This window comes from Chiloscyllium plagiosum, unplaced genomic scaffold (genome assembly GCF_037043375.1).
Source record: "Chiloscyllium plagiosum isolate Xiang-an unplaced genomic scaffold, Cpla_swu_hap1 HiC_scaffold_46, whole genome shotgun sequence".
NCBI classification, from domain to species: domain Eukaryota; kingdom Metazoa; phylum Chordata; class Chondrichthyes; order Orectolobiformes; family Hemiscylliidae; genus Chiloscyllium; species Chiloscyllium plagiosum.
In genome coordinates this window covers 9920766-9942439 of record NW_028270184.1, presented here as the reverse complement: position 1 = coordinate 9942439, position 21674 = coordinate 9920766, and the positions used below count along the sequence as shown (strand labels likewise).

Sequence of the window (21674 nt, the reverse complement as noted above, 5' to 3'; positions counted from 1 at the left end):
GTGAGGGAGGGAGAGAGAGGCTGTGGAGGTGAGGGAGGGAGAGAGAGGCTGGGGAGGTGAGGGAGGGATAGAGAGAGGGAGAGAGAGGCTGGGGGGGTGACGGAGGGAGAGAGAGGCTGGGGGGGTGACGGAGGGAGAGAGAGGCTGGGGGAGTGACGGAGGGAGAGAGAGGCTGGGGAGGTGAGGGAGGGAGAGAGAGGCTGGGGAGGTGAGGGAGGGAGAGAGAGGCTGGGGAGGTGAGGGAGGGAGAGAGAGGCTGGGGGTGTGAGGGAGGGAGAGAGAGGCTGGGGGTGTGAGGGAGGGAGAGAGAGGCTGGGGGTGTGAGGGAGGGAGAGAGAGGCTGGGGGGGTGAGGGAGGGAGAGAGAGGCTGGGGGAGTGAGGGAGGGAGAGAGAGGCTGGGGAGGTGAGGGAGGGAGAGAGAGGCTGGGGGAGTGATGGAGGGAGAGAGAGGCTGGGGGGGTGAGGGAGGGAGAGAGAGGCTGTGGGGGTGAGGGAGGGAGAGAGAGGCTGGGGGGGTGAGGGAGGGAGAGAGAGGCTGGGGGGGTGAGGGAGGGAGAGAGAGGCTGGGGGAGTGATGGAGGGAGAGAGAGGCTGGGGTAGTGAGGGAGGGAGAGAGAGGCTGGGGGGGTGAGGGAGGGAGAGAGAGGCTGGGGGAGTGATGGAGGGAGAGAGAGGCTGGGGGAGTGAGGGAGGGAGAGAGAGGCTGGGGGCGTGATGGAGGGAGGGAGAGGCTTTGGAGGTGAGGGAGGGAGAGAGAGGCTGGGGGAGTGAGGGATGGAGAGAGAGGCTGGGGGTGTGAGGGAGGGAGAGAGAGGCTGGGGGTGTGAGGGAGGGAGAGAGAGGCTGGGGGTGTGAGGGAGGGAGAGAGAGGCTGGGGGAGTGATGGAGGGAGGGAGAGGCTGGGGGAGTGATGGAGGGAGGGAGAGGCTGGGGGGGTGAGGGAGGGAGAGAGAGGCTGGGGGTGTGAGGGAGGGAGAGAGAGGCTGGGGGGGTGAGGGAGGGAGAGAGAGGCTGGGGGAGTGATGGAGGGAGAGAGAGGCTGGGGGAGTGAGGGAGGGAGAGAGACGCTGGGGGCTGAGGGAGGGAGAGAGAGGCTGGGGCAGTGATGGAGGGAGAGAGGGGCTGGGGGAGTGAGGGAGGGAGAGAGAGGCTGGGGGCGTGATGGAGGGAGGGAGAGGCTGGGGGGGTGTTGGAGGGAGAGAGAGGCTTTGGAGGTGAGGGAGGGAGAGAGAGGCTGGGGTAGTGAGGGAGGGAGAGAGAGGCTGGGGGTGTGAGGGAGGGAGAGAGAGGCTGGTGGGGTGAGGGAGGGAGAGAGAGGCTGGGGGGGTGAGGGAGGGAGAGAGAGGCTGGGGGCGTGATGGAGGGAGAGAGAGGCTGGGGGGGTGATGGAGGGAGAGAGAGGCTGGGGGCGTGATGGAGGGAGAGAGAGGCTGTGGGGGTGATGGAGGGAGAGAGAGGCTGGGGGCGTGATGGAGGGAGAGAGAGGCTGGGGGCGTGAGGGAGGGAGAGAGAGGCTGGGGGTGTGAGGGAGGGAGAGAGAGGCTGGGGAGGAGAGGGAGGGAGAGTGAGGCTGGGGGAGTGAGGGAGGGAGAGAGAGGCTGGGGGTGTGAGGGAGGGAGAGAGAGGCTGGGGGAGTGAGGGAGGGAGAGAGAGGCTGGGGGTGTGATGGAGGGAGGGAGAGGCTGGGGGGGTGAGGGAGAGAGAGAGAGGCTGGGGGTGTGAGGGAGGGAGAGAGAGGATTTGGGGTTGTGAGGGAGGGAGAGAGAGGATTTGGGGTTGTGAGGGAGGGAGAGAGAGGCTGGGGGGGGTGAGGGAGGGAGAGAGAGGCTGGGGGCGTGATGGAGGGAGAGAGAGGCTGGGGGGGTGACGGAGGGAGAGAGAGGCTGGGGGGGTGACGGAGGGAGAGAGAGGCTGGGGGTGTGATGGAGGGAGAGAGAGGCTGGGGGGGTGAGGGAGGGAGAGAGAGGCTGGGGGTGTGAGGGAGGGAGAGAGAGGCTTGGGGAGTGAGGGAGGGAGAGAGAGGCTGGGGGGTGATGGAGGGAGAGAGAGGCTGGGGGTGTGAGGGAGGGAGAGAGAGGCTGGGGGTGGTGAGGGAGGGAGAGAGAGGCTGGGGGGGGGAGGGAGGGAGAGAGAGGCTGGGGGCGTGATGGAGGGAGAGAGAGGCTGGGGGTGTGAGGGAGGGAGAGAGAGGCTGGGGGGGTGATGGAGGGAGAGAGAGGCTGGGGGGTGAGGGAGGGAGAGAGAGGCTGGGGAGGTGAGGGAGGGAGAGAGAGGCTGGGGAGGTGAGGGAGGGAGAGAGAGGCTGGGGGTGTGAGGGAGGGAGAGAGAGGCTGCGGGTGTGAGGGAGGGAGAGAGAGGCTGGGGGTGTGAGGGAGGGAGAGAGAGGCTGGGGGTGTGAGGGAGGGAGAGAGAGGCTGGGGGTGTGAGGGAGGGAGAGAGAGGCTGGGGGGGGTGAGGGAGGTTAAGAGAGGCTGGGGGGGTGAGGGAGGGAGAGAGAGGCTGGGGGAGTGAGGGAGGGAGAGAGAGGCTGGGGAGGTGAGGGAGGGAGAGAGAGGCTGGGGGAGTGATGGAGGGAGAGAGAGGCTGGGGGAGTGAGGGAGGGAGAGAGAGGCTGGGGGTGTGAGGGAGGGAGAGAGAGGCTGGGGGGGTGAGGGAGGGAGAGAGAGGCTGGGGGAGTGATGGAGGGAGAGAGAGGCTGGGGGAGTGAGGGAGGGAGAGAGAGGCTGGGGGGGTGAGGGAGGGAGAGAGAGGCTGGGGGAGTGATGGAGGGAGAGAGAGGCTGGGGGCGTGATGGAGGGAGGGAGAGGCTGGGGGGGTGATGGAGGGAGAGAGAGGCTTTGGAGGTGTGGGAGGGAGAGAGAGGCTGGGGGAGTGAGGGAGGGAGAGAGAGGCTGGGGGTGTGATGGAGGGAGGGAGAGGCTGGGGGTGTGAGGGAGGGAGAGAGAGGCTGGGGGTGTGAGGGAGGGAGAGAGAGGCTGGGGGTGTGAGGGAGGGAGAGAGAGGCTGGGGGGGTGAGGGAGGGAGAGAGAGGCTGGGGGCGTGATGGAGGGAGAGAGAGGCTGGGGGGGGTGATGGAGGGAGAGAGAGGCTGGGGGCGTGATGGAGGGAGAGAGAGGCTGGGGGCGTGAGGGAGGGAGAGAGAGGCTGGGGGGGTGAGGGAGGGAGAGAGAGGCTGGGGGAGTGAGGGAGGGAGAGAGAGGCTGGGGGCAGGAGGGAGGGAGAGAGAGGCTGGGGGCAGGAGGGAGGGAGAGAGAGGCTGGGGGGGTGATGGAGGGAGAGAGAGGCTGGGGGGGTGATGGAGGGAGAGAGAGGCTGGGGGAGTGAGGGAGGGAGAGAGAGGCTGGGGGTGTGAGGGAGGGAGAGAGAGGCTGGGGAGGTGAGGGAGAGTGAGGCTGGGGGAGTGAGGGAGGGAGAGAGAGGCTGGGGAGGTGAGGGAGAGTGAGGCTGGGGGTGTGAGGGAGGGAGAGAGAGGCTGGGGGTGTGAGGGAGGGAGAGAGAGGCTGGGGGTGTGAGGGAGGGAGAGAGAGGCTGGGGGGGGTGAGGGAGGTTAAGAGAGGCTGGGGGGGTGAGGGAGGGAGAGAGAGGCTGGGGGAGTGAGGGAGGGAGAGAGAGGCTGGGGAGGTGAGGGAGGGAGAGAGAGGCTGGGGGGGTGAGGGAGGGAGAGAGAGGCTGGGGGAGTGATGGAGGGAGAGAGAGGCTGGGGGAGTGAGGGAGGGAGAGAGAGGCTGGGGGCGTGATGGAGGGAGGGAGAGGCTTTGGAGGTGAGGGAGGGAGAGAGAGGCTGGGGGAGTGAGGGAGGGAGAGAGAGGCTGGGGGTGTGAGGGAGGGAGAGAGAGGCTGGGGGTGTGAGGGAGGGAGAGAGAGGCTGGGGGTGTGAGGGAGGGAGAGAGAGGCTGGGGGAGTGATGGAGGGAGGGAGAGGCTGGGGGGGTGAGGGAGGGAGAGAGAGGCTTGGGGTGTGAGGGAGGGAGAGAGAGGCTGGGGGGGTGAGGGAGGGAGAGAGAGGCTGGGGGAGTGATGGAGGGAGAGAGAGGCTGGGGGAGTGAGGGAGGGAGAGAGACGCTGGGGGGGTGAGGGAGGGAGAGAGAGGCTGGGGCAGTGATGGAGGGAGAGAGAGGCTGGGGGAGTGAGGGAGGGAGAGAGAGGCTGGGGGCGTGATGGAGGGAGGGAGAGGCTGGGGGGGTGTTGGAGGGAGAGAGAGGCTTTGGAGGTGAGGGAGGGAGAGAGAGGCTGGGGGAGTGAGGGAGGGAGAGAGAGGCTGGGGGTGTGATGGAGGGAGGGAGAGGCTGGGGGTGTGAGGGAGGGAGAGAGAGGCTGGGGGTGTGAGGGAGGGAGAGAGAGGCTGGTGGGGTGAGGGAGGGAGAGAGAGGCTTGGGGGGTGAGGGAGGGAGAGAGAGGCTGGGGGCGTGATGGAGGGAGAGAGAGGCTGGGGGGGTGATGGAGGGAGAGAGAGGCTGGGGGCGTGATGGAGGGAGAGAGAGGCTGTGGGGGTGATGGAGGGAGAGAGAGGCTGGGGGCGTGATGGAGGGAGAGAGAGGCTGGGGGCGTGAGCGAGGGAGAGAGAGGCTGGGGGTGTGAGGGAGGGAGAGAGAGGCTGGGGAGGAGAGGGAGGGAGAGTGAGGCTGGGGGAGTGAGGGAGGGAGAGAGAGGCTGGGGGTGTGAGGGAGGGAGAGAGAGGCTGGGGGAGTGAGGGAGGGAGAGAGAGGCTGGGGGTGTGATGGAGGGAGGGAGACGCTGGGGGGGTGAGGGAGCGAGAGGCTGGGGGTGTGAGGGAGGAAGAGAGAGGATTTGGGGTTGTGAGGGAGGGAGAGAGAGGATTTGGGGTTGTGAGGGAGGGAGAGAGAGGCTGGGGGGGGTGAGGGAGGGAGAGAGAGGCTGGGGGCGTGATGGAGGGAGAGAGAGGCTGGGGGGTGACGGAGGGAGAGAGAGGCTGGGGGTGTGATGGAGGGAGAGAGTGGCTGGGGGGGTGAGGGAGGGACAGAGAGGCTGGGGGTGTGAGGGAGGGAGAGAGAGGCTGGGGGAGTGAGGGAGGGAGAGAGAGGCTGGGTGGTGATGGAGGGAGAGAGAGGCTGGGGGTGTGAGGGAGGGAGAGAGAGGCTGGGGGTGATGAGGGAGGGAGAGAGAGGCTGGGGGGGGTGAGGGAGGGAGAGAGAGGCTGGGGGCGTGATGGAGGGAGAGAGAGGCTGGGGGTGTGAGGGAGGGAGAGAGAGGCTGGGGGGGTGATGGAGGGAGAGAGAGGCTGGGGGGGTGATGGAGGGAGAGAGAGGCTGGGGGGGTGATGGAGGGAGAGAGAGGCTGGGGGGGTGATGGAGGGAGAGAGAGGCTGGGGGGTGAGGGAGGGAGAGAGAGGCTGGGGAGGTGAGGGAGGGAGAGAGGGGCTGGGGAGGTGAGGGAGGGAGAGAGAGGCTGGGGAGGTGAGGGAGGGAGAGAGAGGCTGGGGGTGTGAGGGAGGGAGAGAGAGGCTGGGGGTGTGAGGGAGGGAGAGAGGGGCTGGGGGTGTGAGGGAGGGAGAGAGAGGCTGGGGAGGTGAGGGAGGGAGAGAGAGGCTGGGGGTGTGAGGGAGGGAGAGAGAGGCTGGGGGGGTGAGGGAGGGAGAGAGAGGCTGGGGGGGTGAGGGAGGGAGAGAGAGGCTGGGGGAGTGATGGAGGGAGAGAGAGGCTGGGGGAGTGAGGGAGGGAGAGAGAGGCTGGGGGGGTGAGGGAGGGAGAGAGAGGCTGGGGGAGTGATGGAGGGAGAGAGAGGCTGGGGGAGTGATGGAGGGAGGGAGAGGCTGGGGGGGTGATGGAGGGAGAGAGAGGCTTTGGAGGTGTGGGAGGGAGAGAGAGGCTGGGGGAGTGAGGGAGGGAGAGAGAGGCTGGGGGCATGAGGGAGGGAGAGAGAGGCTGGGGGGGTGATGGAGGGAGAGAGAGGCTGGGGGAGTGAGGGAGGGAGAGGCTGGGGCTGTGAGGGAGGGAGAGGCTGGGGGTGTGAGGGAGGGAGAGAGAGGCTGGGGAGGTGAGGGAGAGTGAGGCTGGGGGAGTGAGGGAGGGAGAGAGAGGCTGCCGAGGTGAGGGAGGGAGAGAGAGGCTGGGGAGGTGAGGGAGGGAGAGAGAGAGGGAGAGAGAGGCTGGGGGGGTGAGGGAGGGAGAGAGAGGCTGGGGGTGTGAGGGAGGGAGAGAGAGGCTGGGGGAGTGAGGGAGGGAGAGAGAGGCTGGGGGGTGATGGAGGGAGAGAGAGGCTGGGGGTGTGAGGGAGGGAGAGAGAGGCTGGGGGTGGTGAGGGAGGGAGAGAGAGGCTGGGGGGGGTGAGGGAGGGAGAGAGAGGCTGGGGGCGTGATGGAGGGAGAGAGAGGCTGGGGGTGTGAGGGAGGGAGAGAGAGGCTGGGGGGGTGATGGAGGGAGAGAGAGGCTGGGGGGGTGATGGAGGGAGAGAGAGGCTGGGGGGTGAGGGAGGGAGAGAGAGGCTGGGGAGGTGAGGGAGGGAGAGAGAGGCTGGGGAGGTGAGGGAGGGAGAGAGAGGCTGGGGAGGTGAGGGAGGGAGAGAGAGGCTGGGGGTGTGAGGGAGGGAGAGAGAGGCTGGGGGTGTGAGGGAGGGAGAGAGAGGCTGGGGGTGTGAGGGACGGAGAGAGAGGCTGGGGAGGTGAGGGAGGGAGAGAGAGGCTGGGGGTGTGAGGGAGGGAGAGAGAGGCTGGGGGGGTGAGGGAGGGAGAGAGAGGCTGGGGGAGTGATGGAGGGAGAGAGAGGCTGGGGGAGTGAGGGAGGGAGAGAGAGGCTGGGGGGGTGAGGGAGGGAGAGAGAGGCTGGGGGAGTGATGGAGGGAGAGAGAGGCTGGGGGAGTGATGGAGGGAGGGAGAGGCTGGGGGGGTGATGGAGGGAGAGAGAGGCTTTGGAGGTGTGGGAGGGAGAGAGAGGCTGGGGGAGTGAGGGAGGGAGAGAGAGGCTGGGGGTGTGATGGAGGGAGGGAGAGGCTGGGGGTGTGAGGGAGGGAGAGAGAGGCTGGGGGTGTGAGGGAGGGAGAGAGAGGCTGGGGGTGTGAGGGAGGGAGAGAGAGGCTGGGGGGGTGAGGGAGGGAGAGAGAGGCTGGGGGCGTGATGGAGGGAGAGAGAGGCTGGGGGGGTGATGGAGGGAGAGAGAGGCTGGGGGCGTGATGGAGGGAGAGAGAGCCTGGGGGCGTGAGGGAGGGAGAGAGAGGCTGGGGGGGTGAGGGAGGGAGAGAGAGGCTGGGGGGGTGAGGGAGGGAGAGAGAGGCTGGGGGAGTGAGGGAGGGAGAGAGAGGCTGGGGGCATGAGGGAGGGAGAGAGAGGCTGGGGGGGTGATGGAGGGAGAGAGAGGCTGGGGGAGTGAGGGAGGGAGAGAGAGGCTGGGGATGTGAGGGAGGGAGAGAGAGGCTGGGGAGGTGAGGGAGAGTGAGGCTGGGGGAGTGAGGGAGGGAGAGAGAGGCTGTGGAGGTGAGGGAGGGAGAGAGAGGCTGGGGAGGTGAGGGAGGGAGAGAGAGAGGGAGAGAGAGGCTGGGGGGGTGACGGAGGGAGAGAGAGGCTGGGGGGGTGACGGAGGGAGAGAGAGGCTGGGGGAGTGACGGAGGGAGAGAGAGGCTGGGGAGGTGAGGGAGGGAGAGAGAGGCTGGGGAGGTGAGGGAGGAGAGAGAGGCTGGGGAGGTGAGGGAGGGAGAGAGAGGCTGGGGGTGTGAGGGAGGGAGAGAGAGGCTGGGGGTGTGAGGGAGGGAGAGAGAGGCTGGGGGGGTGAGGGAGGGAGAGAGAGGCTGGGGGAGTGAGGGAGGGAGAGAGAGGCTGGGGAGGTGAGGGAGGGAGAGAGAGGCTGGGGGAGTGATGGAGGGAGAGAGAGGCTGGGGGGCTGAGGGAGGGAGAGAGAGGCTGGGGGGGTGAGGGAGGGAGAGAGAGGCTGGGGGGGTGAGGGAGGGAGAGAGAGGCTGGGGGGGTGAGGGAGGGAGAGAGAGGCTGGGGGGGTGAGGGAGGGAGAGAGAGGCTGGCGGAGTGATGGAGGGAGAGAGAGGCTGGGGGGGTGAGGGAGGGAGAGAGAGGCTGGGGGTGTGAGGGAGGGAGAGAGAGGCTGGGGGGGTGAGGGAGGGAGAGAGAGGCTGGGGGGGTGATGGAGGGAGAGAGAGGCTGGGGGAGTGATGGAGGGAGAGAGAGGCTGGGGGAGTGATGGAGGGAGAGAGAGGCTGGGGGAGTGAGGGAGGGAGAGAGAGGCTGGGGGCGTGATGGAGGGAGGGAGAGGCTTTGGAGGTGAGGGAGGGAGAGAGAGGCTGGGGGAGTGAGGGAGGGAGAGAGAGGCTGGGGGTGTGAGGGAGGGAGAGAGAGGCTGGGGGTGTGAGGGAGGGAGAGAGAGGCTGGGGGTGTGAGGGAGGGAGAGAGAGGCTGGGGGAGTGATGGAGGGAGGGAGAGGCTGGGGGGGTGAGGGAGGGAGAGAGAGGCTGGGGGTGTGAGGGAGGGAGAGAGAGGCTGGAGAGAGGCTGGGGGGGTGAGGGAGGGAGAGAGAGGCTGGGGGAGTGATGGAGGGAGAGAGAGGCTGGGGGAGTGACGGAGGGAGAGAGACGCTGGGGGCTGAGGGAGGGAGAGAGAGGCTGGGGCAGTGATGGAGGGAGAGAGAGGCTGGGGGAGTGAGGGAGGGAGAGAGAGGCTGGGGGCGTGATGGAGGGAGGGAGAGGCTGGGGGGGTGTTGGAGGGAGAGAGAGGCTTTGGAGGTGAGGGAGGGAGAGAGAGGCTGGGGGAGTGAGGGAGGGAGAGAGAGGCTGGGGGTGTGATGGAGGGAGGGAGAGGCTGGGGGTGTGAGGGAGGGAGAGAGAGGCTGGGGGTGTGAGGGAGGGAGAGAGAGGCTGGTGGGGTGAGGGAGGGAGAGAGAGGCTGGGGGGGTGAGGGAGGGAGAGAGAGGCTGGGGGCGTGATGGAGGGAGAGAGAGGCTGGGGGGGTGATGGAGGGAGAGAGAGGCTGGGGGCGTGATGGAGGGAGAGAGAGGCTGTGGCGGTGATGGAGGGAGAGAGAGGCTGGGGGCGTCATGGAGGGAGAGAGAGGCTGGGTGCGTGAGGGAGGGAGAGAGAGGCTGGGGGTGTGAGGGAGGGAGAGAGAGGCTGGGGGTGTGAGGGAGGGAGAGAGAGGCTGGGGGAGTGAGGGAGGGAGAGAGAGGCTGGGGGTGTGATGGAGGGAGGGAGAGGCTGGGGGGGTGAGGGAGAGAGAGAGAGGCTGGGGGTGTGAGGGAGGGAGAGAGAGGATTTGGGGTTGTGAGGGAGGGAGAGAGAGGATTTGGGGTTGTGAGGGAGGGAGAGAGAGGCTGGGGGGGGTGAGGGAGGGAGAGAGAGGCTGGGGGCGTGATGGAGGGAGAGAGAGGCTGGGGGGTGACGGAGGGAGAGAGAGGCTGGGGGGGTGAGGGAGGGAGAGAGAGGCTGGGGGTGTGATGGAGGGAGAGAGAGGCTGGGGGGGTGAGGGAGGGAGAGAGAGGCTGGGGGTGTGAGGGAGGGAGAGAGAGGCTTGGGGAGTGAGGGAGGGAGAGAGAGGCTGGGGGGGTGATGGAGGGAGAGAGAGGCTGGGGGTGTGAGGGAGGGAGAGAGAGGCTGGGGGTGGTGAGGGAGGGAGAGAGAGGCTGGGGGGGGGAGGGAGGGAGAGAGAGGCTGGGGGCGTGATGGAGGGAGAGAGAGGCTGGGGGTGTGAGGGAGGGAGAGAGAGGCTGGGGGGGTGATGGAGGGAGAGAGAGGCTGGGGGTGTGAGGGAGGGAGAGAGAAGCTGGGGGTGGTGAGGGAGGGAGAGAGAGGCTGGGGGGGGGTGAGGGAGGGAGAGAGAGGCTGGGGGCGTGATGGAGGGAGAGAGAGGCTGGGGGTGTGAGGGAGGGAGAGAGAGAGGCTGGGGGGGTGATGGAGGGAGAGAGAGGCTGGGGGCGTGATGGAGGGAGAGAGAGGCTGGGGGGTGAGGGAGGGAGAGAGAGGCTGGGGAGGTGAGGGAGGGAGAGAGAGGCTGGGGGTGTGAGGGAGGGAGAGAGAGGCTGGGGGTGTGAGGGAGGGAGAGAGAGGCTGCGGGTGTGAGGGAGGGAGAGAGAGGCTGGGGGTGTGAGGGAGGGAGAGAGAGGCTGGGGGTGTGAGGGAGGGAGAGAGAGGCTGGGGAGGTGAGGGAGGGAGAGAGAGGCTGGGGGTGTGAGGGAGGGAGAGAGAGGCTGGGGGGGTGAGGGAGGGAGAGAGAGGCTGGGGGAGTGATGGAGGGAGAGAGAGGCTGGGGGTGTGAGGGAGGGAGAGAGAGGCTGGGGGTGTGAGGGAGGGAGAGAGAGGCTGGGGGTGTGAGGGAGGGAGAGAGAGGCTGGGAGGGTGAGGGAGGGAGAGAGAGGCTGGGAGGGTGAGGGGGTGATGGAGGGAGAGAGAGGCTGGGGGCGTGATGGAGGGAGAGAGAGGCTGGGGGTGTGAGGGAGGGAGAGAGAGGCAGGGGGGGTGATGGAGGGAGAGAGAGGCTGGGGGTGTGAGGGAGGGAGAGAGAGGCTGGGGGGGTGAGGGAGGGAGAGGGAGGCTGGGGGAGTGATGGAGGGAGAGAGAGGCTGGGGGAGTGAGGGAGGGAGAGAGAGGCTGGGGGAGTGAGGGAGGGAGAGAGAGGCTGGGGGAGTGATGGAGGGAGAGAGAGGCTGGGGGCGTGATGGAGGGAGGGAGAGGCTGGGGGGGTGATGGAGGGAGAGAGAGGCTTTGGAGGTGAGGGAGGGAGAGAAAGGCTGGGGGTGTGAGGGAGGGAGAGAGAGGCTGGGGGTGTGAGGGAGGGAGAGAGAGGCTGGGGGGGTGAGGGAGGGAGAGAGAGGCTGGGGGTGTGAGGGAGGGAGAGAGAGGCTGGGGGGGTGAGGGAGGGAGAGAGAGGCTGGGGGAGTGAGGGAGGGAGAGAGAGGCTGGGGGAGTGAGGGAGGGAGAGAGAGGCTGGGGGAGTGAGGGAGGGAGAGAGAGGCTGGGGAGGAGAGGGAGGGAGAGAGAGGCTGGGGGTGTGAGGGAGGGAGAGAGAGGCTGGGGGTGTGAGGGAGGGAGAGAGAGGCTAGGGTTTGAGGGAGGGAGAGAGAGGCTGGGGGTGTGAGGGAGGGAGAGAGAGGCTGGGAGGGTGAGGGAGGGAGAGAGAGGCTGGGGGCGTGAGGGGGTGATGGAGGGAGAGAGAGGCTGGGGTTGTGACGGAGGGAGAGAGAGGCTGGGGGGGTGACGGAGGGAGAGAGAGGCTGGGGGTGTGATGGAGGGAGAGAGAGGCTGTGGGGGTGGGGGAGGGAGAGAGAGGCTGGGGGTGTGAGGGAGGGAGAGAGAGGCTGGGGGTGTGAGGGAGGGAGAGAGAGGCTGGGGGAGTGAGGGAGGGAGAGAAAGGCTGGGGGGTGATGGAGGGAGAGAGAGGCTGGGGGTGTGAGGGAGGGAGAGAGAGGCTGGGGGGTTGAGGGAGGGAGAGAGAGGCTGGGGGCGTGATGGAGGGAGAGAGAGGCTGGGGGCGTGATGGAGGGAGAGAGAGGCTGGGGGCGTGAGGGAGGGAGAGAGAGGCTGGGGGGGTGATGGAGGGAGAGAGAGGCTGGGGGCGTGATGGAGGGAGAGAGAGGCTGGGGGCGTGATGGAGGGAGAGAGAGGCTGGGGGGTGAGGGAGGGAGAGAGAGGCTGGGGAGGTGAGGGAGGGAGAGAGAGGCTGGGGGTGTGAGGGAGGGAGAGAGAGGCTGGGGGTGTGAGGGAGGGAGAGAGAGGCTGGGGGTGTGAGGGAGGGAGAGAGAGGCTGGGGGTGTGAGGGAGGGAGAGAGAGGCTGGGAGGATGAGGGAGGGAGAGAGAGGCTGGGGGCGTGAGGGGGTGATGGAGGGAGAGAGAGGCTGGGGGGGTGATGGAGGGAGAGAGGGGCTGGGGGCGTGAGGGAGGGAGAGAGAGGCTGGGGGCGTGATGGAGGGAGGGAGAGGCTGGGGGGGTGATGGAGGGAGAGAGAGGCTGGGGGCGTGATGGAGGGAGAGAGAGGCTGGGGGCGTGATGGAGGGAGGGAGAGGCTGGGAGGATGAGGGAGGGAGAGAGAGGCTGGGGGGGTGATGGAGGGAGAGCGAGGCTGGGGGAGTGATGGAGGGAGAGAGAGGCTGGGGGTGTGAGGGAGGGAGAGAGAGGCTGGGGGTGTGAGGGAGGGAGAGAGAGGCTGGGGGTGTGAGGGAGGGAGAGAGAGGCTGGGGGAGTGAGGGAGGGAGAGAGAGGCTGGGGGCGTGATGGAGGGAGAGAGAAGCTGGGGGGTGAGGGAGGGAGAGAGAGGCTGGGGGGGTGAGGGAGGGAGAGAGAGGCTGGGGGTGTGGGGAGGGAGAGAGAGGCTGGGGAGGTGAGGGAGGGAGAGAGAGGCTGGGGGTGTGAGGGAGGGAGAGAGAGGCTGGGGGTGTGAGGGAGGGAGAGAGAGGCTGGGGGTGTGAGGGAGGGAGAGAGGGGCTGGGGGTGTGAGGGAGGGAGAGAGAGGCTGGGGGGGGTGAGGGAGGGAGAGAGAGGCTGGGGGCGTGAGGGGGTGATGGAGGGAGAGAGGGGCTGGGGGGGTGATGGAGGGAGAGAGGGGCTGGGGGCGTGAGAGAGAGGCTGGGGGCGTGATGGAGGGAGGGAGAGGCTGGGGGGGTGTTGGAGGGAGAGAGAGGCTGGGGGCGTGATCGAGGGAGGGAGAGGCTGGGGGGGTGATGGAGGGAGAGCGAGGCGGGGGAGTGATGGAGGGAGAGAGAGGCTGGGGGTGTGAGGGAGGGAGAGAGAGGCTGGGGGTGTGATGGAGGGAGAGAGAGGCTGGGGGAGTGAGGGAGGGAGAGAGGGGCTGGGGGTGTGATGGAGGGAGAGAGAGGCTGGGGGAGTGATGGAGGGAGAGAGAGGCTGGGGGCGTGAGGGGGTGATGGAGGGAGAGAGAGGCTGGGGAGGTGAGGGAGGGAGAGAGAGGCTGGGGAGGTGAGGGAGGGAGAGAGAGGCTGGGGGTGTGAGGGAGGGAGAGAGAGGCTGGGGGTGTGATGGAGGGAGAGAGAGGCTGGGGGAGTGAGGGAGGGAGAGAGGGGCTGGGGGTGTGATGGAGGGAGAGAGAGGCTGGGGGAGTGATGGAGGGAGAGAGAGGCTGGGGGGGTGATGGAGGGAGAGAGAGGCTGGGGGGGTGATGGAGGGAGAGAGGGGCTGGGGGGTGATGGAGGGAGAGAGGGGCTGGGGGAGTGAGGGAGGGAGAGAGAGGCTGGGGAGTGAGGGAGGGAGAGAGAGGCTGGGAGAGGTGAGGGAGGGAGAGAGAGGCTGGGGGCGTGATGGAGGGAGGGAGAGGCTGGGGGGGTGTTGGAGGGAGAGAGAGGCTGGGGGCGTGATGGAGGGAGGGAGAGGCTGGGGGGGTGATGGAGGGAGAGCGAGGCTGGGGGAGTGATGGAGGGAGAGCGAGGCTGGGGGAGTGAGGGAGGGAGAGAGAGGCTGGGGGCGTGAGGGGGTGATGGAGGGAGAGAGAGGCTGGGGGAGTGAGGGAGGGAGAGAGGGGCTGGGGGCGTGATGGAGGGAGAGAGAGGCTGGGGGAGTGATGGAGGGAGAGAGAGGCTGGGGGGGTGATGGAGGGAGAGAGAGGCTGGGGGGGTGATGGAGGGAGAGAGGGGCTGGGGGGGTGATGGAGGGAGAGAGGGGCTGGGGGAGTGAGGGAGGGAGAGAGAGGCTGGGGAGTGAGGGAGGGAGAGAGAGGCTGGGAGAGGTGAGGGAGGGAGAGAGAGGCTGGGGGCGTGAGGGAGGGAGAGAGAGGCTGTGGGCTGATGGAGGGAGAGAGAGGCTGGGGGAGGTGAGGGAGGGAGAGAGAGGCTGGGGGGGTGAGGGAGGGAGGGAGAGGCTGGGGGCTGATGGAGGGAGAGAGAGGCTGGGGGCGTGATGCAGGGAGGGAGAGGCTGGGGGGGTGTTGGAGGGAGAGAGAGGCTGGGGGAGTGATGGAGGGAGAGAGAGGCTGGGGGTGTGAGGGAGGGAGAGAGAGGCTGGGGGCGTGAGGGGGTGATGGAGGGAGAGAGAGGCTGGGGGGGTGATGGAGGGAGAGAGAGGCTGGGGGAGTGAGGGAGGGAGAGAGGGGCTGGGGGCGTGATGGAGGGAGAGAGAGGCTGGGGGAGTGATGGAGGGAGAGAGAGGCTGGGGGGGTGATGGAGGGAGAGAGAGGCTGGGGGGGTGATGGAGGGAGAGAGGGGCTGGGGGGGTGATGGAGGGGGAGAGAGGCTGGGGGAGTGAGGGAGGGAGAGAGAGGCTGGGGAGTGAGGGAGGGAGAGAGAGGCTGGGAGAGGTGAGGGAGGGAGAGAGACGCTGGGGGCGTGAGGGAGGGAGAGAGAGGCTGTGGGCTGATGGAGGGAGAGAGAGGCTGGGGGAGGTGACGGAGGGAGAGAGAGGCTGGGGGGGTGAGGGAGGGAGGGAGAGGCTGGGGGCTGATGGAGGGAGAGAGAGGCTGGGGGAGGTGAGGGAGGGAGAGGCTGGGGGGGTGAGGGAGGGAGAGAGAGGCTGGGGGGGTGAGGGAGGGAGAGAGAGGCTGGGGGGGTGAGGGAGGGAGAGAGAGGCTGGGGGTGTGAGGGAGGGAGAGAGAGAGGCTGAGGGAGTGAGGGAGGGAGAGGGAGGCTGGGGGAGTGATGGAGGCAGAGAGAGGCTGGGGGTGTGAGGGAGGGAGAGAGAGGCTGGGGGGGTGTGAGGGAGGGAGAGAGAGGCTGGGGGGGTGAGGGAGGGAGAGAGAGGCTGGGGGAGTGAGGGAGGGAGAAAGAGGCTGGGGGAGTGAGGGAGGGAGAGAGAGGCTGGGGGCGTGAGGGAGGGAGAGAGAGGCTGGGGGGGTGAGGGAGGGAGAGACAGGCTGGGGGAGTGAGGGAGGGAGAGAGAGGCTGGAGGAGTGAGGGAGGGAGAGAGAGGCTGGGGGAGTGAGAGAGGGGCTGGGGGCGTGAGGCAGGGAGAGAGAGGCTGGGGGCGTGAGGGAGGGAGAGAGAGGCTGGGGAGGTGAGGGAGGGAGAGAGGGGCTGGGGGGGGTGATGGAGGGAGAGAGGGGCTGGGGGGGGTGATGGAGGGAGAGAGAGGCTGGGGGAGTGAGGGAGGGAGAGAGAGGCTGGGGGCGTGATGGAGGGAGAGGGAGGCTGGGGAGGTGAGGGAGGGAGAGAGAGGCTGGGGGTGTGATGGAGGGAGAGAGAGGCTGGGGGGGTGATGGAGGGAGAGGGAGGCTGGGGGAGTGAGGGGGGGAGAGAGAGGCTGGGGGTGTGAGTGAGGGAGAGAGAGGCTGGGGGTGTGAGGGAGGGAGAGAGAGGCTGGGGGGGTGAGGGAGGGAGAGAGAGGCTGGGGGCGTGAGGGGGTGATGGAGGGAGAGAGAGGCTGGGGGGGTGATGGAGGGAGAGAGAGGCTGGGGGCGTGAGGGAGGGAGAGAGAGGCTGGGGGCGTGATGGAGGGAGGGAGAGGCTGGGGGGGTGATGGAGGGAGAGAGAGGCTGGGGGCGTGATGGAGGGAGGGAGAGGCTGGGGGGGTGATGGAGGGAGAGCGAGGCTGGGGGAGTGAGGGAGGGAGAGAGAGGCTGGGGGTGTGAGGGAGGGAGAGAGAGGCTGGGGGCGTGAGGGGGTGATGGAGGGAGAGAGAGGCTGGGGGCGTGAGGGAGGGAGAGAGAGGCTGGGGGGGATGATGGAGGGAGAGAGAGGCTGGGGGAGTGATGGAGGGAGAGAGAGGCTGGGGGTGTGAGGGAGGGAGAGAGAGGCTGGGGGAGTGATGGAGGGACAGAGAGGCTGGGGGTGTGAGGGAGGGAGAGAGAGGCTGGGGGAGTGAGGGAGGGAGAGGCTGGGGGCGTGATGGAGGGAGAGAGAGGCTGGGGGAGTGATGGAGGGAGAGAGAGGCTGGGGGGGTGATGGAGGGAGAGAGAGGCTGGGGGGGTGATGGAGGGAGAGAGAGGCTAGGGGAGTGAGGGAGGGAGAGAGAGGCTGGGGAGTGAGGGAGGGAGAGAGAGGCTGGGAGAGGTGAGGGAGGGAGAGAGAGGTTGGGGGCGTGAGGGAGGGAGAGAGAGGCTGTGGGCTGATGGAGGGAGAGAGAGGCTGGGGGAGGTGAGGGAGGGAGAGAGAGGCTGGGGGGGTGAGGGAGGGAGGGAGAGGCTGGGGGCTGATGGAGGGAGAGAGAGGCTGGGGGAGGTGAGGGAGGGAGAGGCTGGGGGAGGTGAGGGAGGGAGAGGCTGGGGGGGTGAGGGAGGGAGAGAGAGGCTGGGGGGGTGAGGGAGGGAGAGAGTGGCTGGGGGGGTGAGGGAAGGAGAGAGAGGCTGGGGGTGTGAGGGAGGGAGAGAGGGGCTGGGGGTGTGAGGGAGGGAGAGAGAGAGGCTGGGGGTGTGAGGGAGGGAGAGAGAGAGGCTGGGGGAGTGAGGGAGGGAGAGGGAGGCTGGGGGAGTGATGGAGGGAGAGAGAGGCTGGGGGTGTGAGGGAGGGAGAGAGAGGCTGGGGAGGTGAGGGAGGGAGAGAGGGGCTGGGGGGGGTGATGGAGGGAGAGAGGGGCTGGGGGAGTGAGGGAGGGAGAGAGAGGCTGGGGGCGTGATGGAGGGAGAGGGAGGCTGGGGAGGTGAGGGAGGGAGAGAGAGGCTGGGGGTGTGATGGAGGGAGAGAGAGGCTGGGGGGGTGATGGAGGGAGAGGGAGGCTGGGGGAGTGAGGGGGGGAGAGAGAGGCTGGGGGGGTGAGGGAGGGAGAAAGAGGCTGGGGGGGGGGAGGGAGGGAGAGAGAGGCTGGGGGAGTGAGGGAGGGAGAAAGAGGCTGGGGGAGTGAGGGAGGGAGAAAGAGGCTGGGGGAGTGAGGGAGGGAGAAAGAGGCTGGGGGCGTGAGGGAGGGAGAGAGAGGCTGGAGGGGTGAGGGAGGGAGAGACAGGCTGGGGGAGTGAGGGAGGGAGAGAGAGGCTGGGGGAGTGAGGGAGGGAGAGAGAGGCTGGGGGAGTGAGAGAGGGGCTGGGGGCGTGAGGGAGGGAGAGAGAGGCTGGGGGCGTGAGGGAGGGAGAGAGAGGCTGGGGGGGTGAGGGAGGGAGAGAGAGGCTGGGGGAGTGAGGGAGGGAGAAAGAGGCTGGGGGAGTGAGGGAGGGAGAGAGAGGCTGGGGGCGTGAGGGAGGGAGAGAGAGGCTGGAGGGGTGAGGGAGGGAGAGAGAGGCTGGAGGGGTGAGGGAGGGAGAGAGAGGCTGGGGGAGTGAGGGAGGGAGAGAGAGGCTGGGGGAGTGAGGGAGGGAGAAAGAGGCTGGGGGAGTGAGGGAGGGAGAGAGAGGCTGGGGGCGTGAGGGAGGGAGAAAGAGGCTGGGGGAGTGAGGGAGGGAGAGAGAGGCTGGCGGCGTGAGGGAGGGAGAGAGAGGCTGGAGGGGTGAGGGAGGGAGATAGAGGCTGGGGGAGTGAGGGAGGGAGAGAGAGGCTGGGGGAGTGAGGGAGGGAGAGAGAGGCTGGGGGAGTGAGAGAGGGGCTGGGGGCGTGAGGGAGGGAGAGAGAGGCTGGGGGCGTGAGGGAGGGAGAGAGAGGCTGGGGAGGTGAGGGAGGGAGAGAGGGGCTGGGGGGGGTGATGGAGGGAGAGAGAGGCTGGGGGAGTGATGAAGGGAGAGGGAGGCTGGGGAGGTGAGGGAGGGAGAGAGAGGCTGGGGGTGTGATGGAGGGAGAGAGAGGCTGGGGGGGTGATGGAGGGAGAGGGAGGCTGGGGGAGTGAGGGGGGGAGAGAGAGGCTGGGGGGGTGAGGGAGGGAGAGAGAGGCTGGGGGCGTGATGGAGGGAGAGAGAGTCTGGGGGAGTGAGGGAGGGAGAGAGAGGCTGGGGGAGTGAGGGAGGGAGAGAGAGGCTGGGGGAGTGAGGGAGGGAGAGAGAGGCTGGGGGCGTGATGGAGGGAGAGAGAGGCTGGGGGGGTGAGGGAGGGAGAGAGAGGCTGGGGGGGTGAGGGAGGGAGAGAGAGGCTGGGGGGGTGAGGGAGGGAGAGAGAGGCTGGGGGGGTGAGGGAGGGAGAGAGAGGCTGGGGGCGTGATGGAGGGAGAGAGAGGCTGGGGGCGTGAGGGAGGGAGAGAGAGGCTGGGGAGGTGAGGGAGGGAGAGAGAGGCTGGGGAGGTGAGGGAGGGAGAGAGAGGCTGGGGGTGTAAGGGAGGGAGAGAGAGGCTGGGGGGGTGAGGGAGGGAGAGAGAGGCTGGGGGGTGTGATGGAGGGAGAGAGAGGCTGGTGGGGGTGAGGGAGGGAGAGAGAGGCTGGTGGGGGTGAGGGAGGGAGAGAGAGGCTGGGGGAGTGAGGGAGGGAGAGAGAGGCTGGGGGGGGTGAGGGAGGGAGAGAGAGGCTGGGGGAGTGAGGGAGGGAGAGAGAGGCTGGGGGAGTGAGGGAGGGAGAGAGAGAGGCTGGGGGAGTGAGGGAGGGAGAGGCTGGGGGAGTGAGGGAGAGAGAGGCTGGTGGGGTGAGGGAGGGAGAGAGAGGCTGGGGGCGTGATGGAGGGAGAGAGAGGCTGGGGGTGTGAGGGAGGGAGAGAGAGGCTGGGGAGGTGAGGGAGGGAGAGAGAGGCTGGGGGGGTGAGGGAGGGAGAGAGAGGCTGGGGGTGTGAGGGAGGGAGAGAGAGGCTGGGGGAGTGAGGGAGGGAGAGAGAGGCTGGGGGGGTGATGGAGGGAGAGAGAGGCTGGGGGTGTGAGGGAGGGAGAGAGAGGCTGGGGAGGTGAGGGAGGGAGAGAGAGGCTGGGGGGGTGAGGGAGGGAGAGAGAGGCTGGGGGTGTGATGGAGGGAGAGAGAGGCTGGGGGAGTGAGGGAGGGAGAGAGAGGCTGGGGAGGTGAGGGAGGGAGAGAGAGGCTGGGGGGGTGAGGGAGGGAGAGAGAGGCTGGGGCTGTGAGGGAGGGAGAGAGAGGCTGGGGGGGTGATGGAGGGAGAGAGAGGCTGGGGAGATGAGGGAGGGAGAGAGAGGCTGGGGGGGTGAGGGAGGGAGAGAGAGGCTGGGGGGGTGAGGGAGGGAGAGAGAGGCTGGGGGGGTGAGGGAGGGAGAGAGAGGCTGGGGGGGTGAGGGAGGGAGAGAGAGGCTGGGGGGGTGAGGGAGGGAGAGAGAGGCTGGGGGGGTGAGGGAGGGAGAGAGAGGCTGGGGGGGTGAGGGAGGGAGAGAGAGGCTGGGGCTGTGAGGGAGGGAGAGAGAGGCTGGGGGCGTGATAGGGGGAGAGAGAGGCTGTGGGTGTGATGGAGGGAGAGAGAGGCTGGGGGAGTGAGGGAGGGAGAGAGAGGCTGGGGGCGTGAGGGAGGGAGAGAGAGGCTGGGGGGGGTGATGGAGGGAGAAGGGGGGTGACACAAGAAGAAAATGGTGAGGTAGGAAGAAGAGAGATTTGGAGGAAGGTGGTGGGAGAAAGTTTCTCTTGGAGAGGAAGGAATGTAGTGTAGTGATCAGGAACAGGGACCTAGAGATGGTGAGGGAGTCATACTGCACGGAAATAGATCCTTCAGATCAATCCGGCCGTGTCGACCAGACATCCCAATCTGACCTCGTCCCATTTGCCAGCGTTTGGCCCATATCGCTGGAGAGATGCAGAGACAATGGTGATGGTGGTGGGTGGGTGATGGAGGGGGAGTGGGAGGGGGTGAGAGTGAGAGAGAGAGAGTCAGAGAGAGTGAGAATGGGAGTGAGAGGGAGAGAGTGAGAGAGTCAGACAGAGAGAGAATGAGTGAGAGAGAAAGAGAGTGAGAGTCAGAGTAAGAATGAGTGAGTGAGTGAGAAAGAGAGGGAGTCAGAGTGAGAATGAGACAGAGAGAGCGTCAGAGAGAATGAGTGAGTGAGAGAGACAGTGAGAATGAGAGTGAGAGAGTGAAGAGTGAAAGAGAGTCAGACAGAGAGAATGAGTGAGTGAGAGACAAAGAGAGTGAGTGAGTCAGAGTGAGAATGAGAGTGAGTGACTGAGAGAATGAGTGAGAGAGAGTGAGAGAGCGTGAGAGACATTCTGAGAATAGTGAAGGAGAGGATTGTGGTGGGTGAGAGACGGTGGTGGTGGTGGGTGGGGGGTAGTCTGTGGGGAATAATGAGGGAAGGTGAGTAGGGAGAGGGGAGAAGGCTCCTTGCGGAGCTGAATTTGTACCAGAGAGAGAGAGAGAGAGAGAGAAAGAAAAGGGGATCCTGCTGACAGAATCCCGAGAGCCACCTCAGCCGGCCTGGCACAGGGTCTGAGCTGCCGTGTGCCACATCTCTAGTGGGTCCTGTTTCCACTGGAGGGACAGCTTGGTTACTGGGCGCGGGGGGGGCGGGGCGGAACGATGACCCCCCCCATCTGTTAGGAGGATTGAAGGGTTCCAGAAGCAGGACGTGGGGAGTAGGGAACAGCAGAGAGGGCCGCGTTTACCTGTAATCGACAGCACAGCTGACCAGGTGGGTGTGCAGGACCGTGATCACCGTGGGGGGGGTGTAGCCCAGAATTGGGTCATCCATCACATCGAAGAAATCCATCAGCTGCCAGAGAGAGAGAGAGAGAGAGAGAGAGCAAAGAACACGGGCTGAGCGACTCCCAGTGCCACAGACTCTGAAACGAAACCTGCCATGGCAGCATCCAAACCATCCGCTCCCCCCCACGTAGAGAGCACATAGAGTCATAGAGATGTACAGCACGGAAACAGACCCTTCGGCCCAACCCATCCATACCGACCAGATAACCCAACCCAATCTAGTCCCACCTGCCAGCTCCCGGCCCATATCCCCCCAACCCCTTCCTATTCATATACCCATCCAGATGCCTCTTAAATGTTGTCATTGTACCAGCCTCCACCACTTCCTCTGGCAGCTCATTCCATACACGTGCCACCCTCTGGGTGAAAAGGTTGCCCCTTAGGTCTCTTTTATATCCTTCCCCTCTCATCCTAAACCTATGCCCCTCTAGTTCTGGACTCCCCCACCCCGGGGAAAAGACCTTGTCTATTTATCCTATCCATGCCCCTCATGATTTTGTAACCCTCTATATGGTCACCCCTCAGCCTCCGACGCTCCAGGGAAAACAGCCCCAGCCTGTTCAGCCAGCTCAGAGCCAGTCCCCTCGAGTGAGGAGAACCCCCGGAGAATCTTGTTTATTTTTTCTTCCTGAAGAGACTCTAAATATCCCAGTTATATATTTTTTCATTTTTTTTTTTAGGACGCACTGAAGAACAACATCTTTATTTTTCCTTCCACCATCAGGGCGTAAGGAAACACCCGAGGGGCCAGTGACAAACAGGGCCCTTCTCGACAAAGGGCAATGTCGCGTGATTGAAAAAGAGAAGGGGAGGGCAGGGGAGATGCCTGTTTCTGTCTGTCAGCCAGGGCTCCCTGATTGGACCAGGTTAATAGCCCCAGTCAGGGATCTCATGGTCAATGATATCTGGCCAGCCTTGCTCAGATCACTAGAAATTCTTTCACTGTTCGTATTAGAGAGGGACGCTGTGGTTTGGGAGGTTACCCTGAGGGATGCGTTGAGTAGGAGTGAGGGAGTGGGCACCCCTTTGCTTCTTACCTGCTCATGCCAGCTCTGGTTGGTTAAGGCCATTCGGTGGCACAGGGTGGCACCTTGTAGTCTGAGGGCAACCAGGAATTCCTGGAATCAAGAACTGGAAAGGTCAGACGGAGAGAGGGATGGGGGGGAACGAGAGACAGAAGAGAGAGAGACAGACAGACAGAAAAGACAGATAGGGAATGAGAGAGAGAGAGAGAGAGAGTGGGGAGGGGAAAGAGAGGGGTGAATTGAGAGGGGGGGGAACAAGACAGAGAGAGAGAGAGAGAGAGAGAGAGAGGTGGGGGGGAAAACGAGAGAAGGAATGAGAGAGGGGGTGCGGGGAACCAGAGAGGGAGG

The 21674-nt window shown here is 66.4% G+C and overlaps 1 protein-coding gene across 1 annotated transcript in view; it reads right to left on the bottom strand.

The window, feature by feature from the left end:
• The window catches only part of atg2a (autophagy related 2A), a 210814-nt gene that overhangs the window by 113754 nt on the left and 75386 nt on the right, over positions 1-21674 (bottom strand). Inside the window, exons 23-24 of the mRNA XM_087983599.1 lie at positions 21339-21419; positions 20202-20308 (exon numbers count right to left, since the gene is read on the bottom strand). Of these exons, the coding sequence (XP_087839725.1) occupies positions 20202-20308; positions 21339-21419 (188 nt within the window). The remainder of the gene's footprint in view (positions 1-20201; positions 20309-21338; positions 21420-21674) is intronic.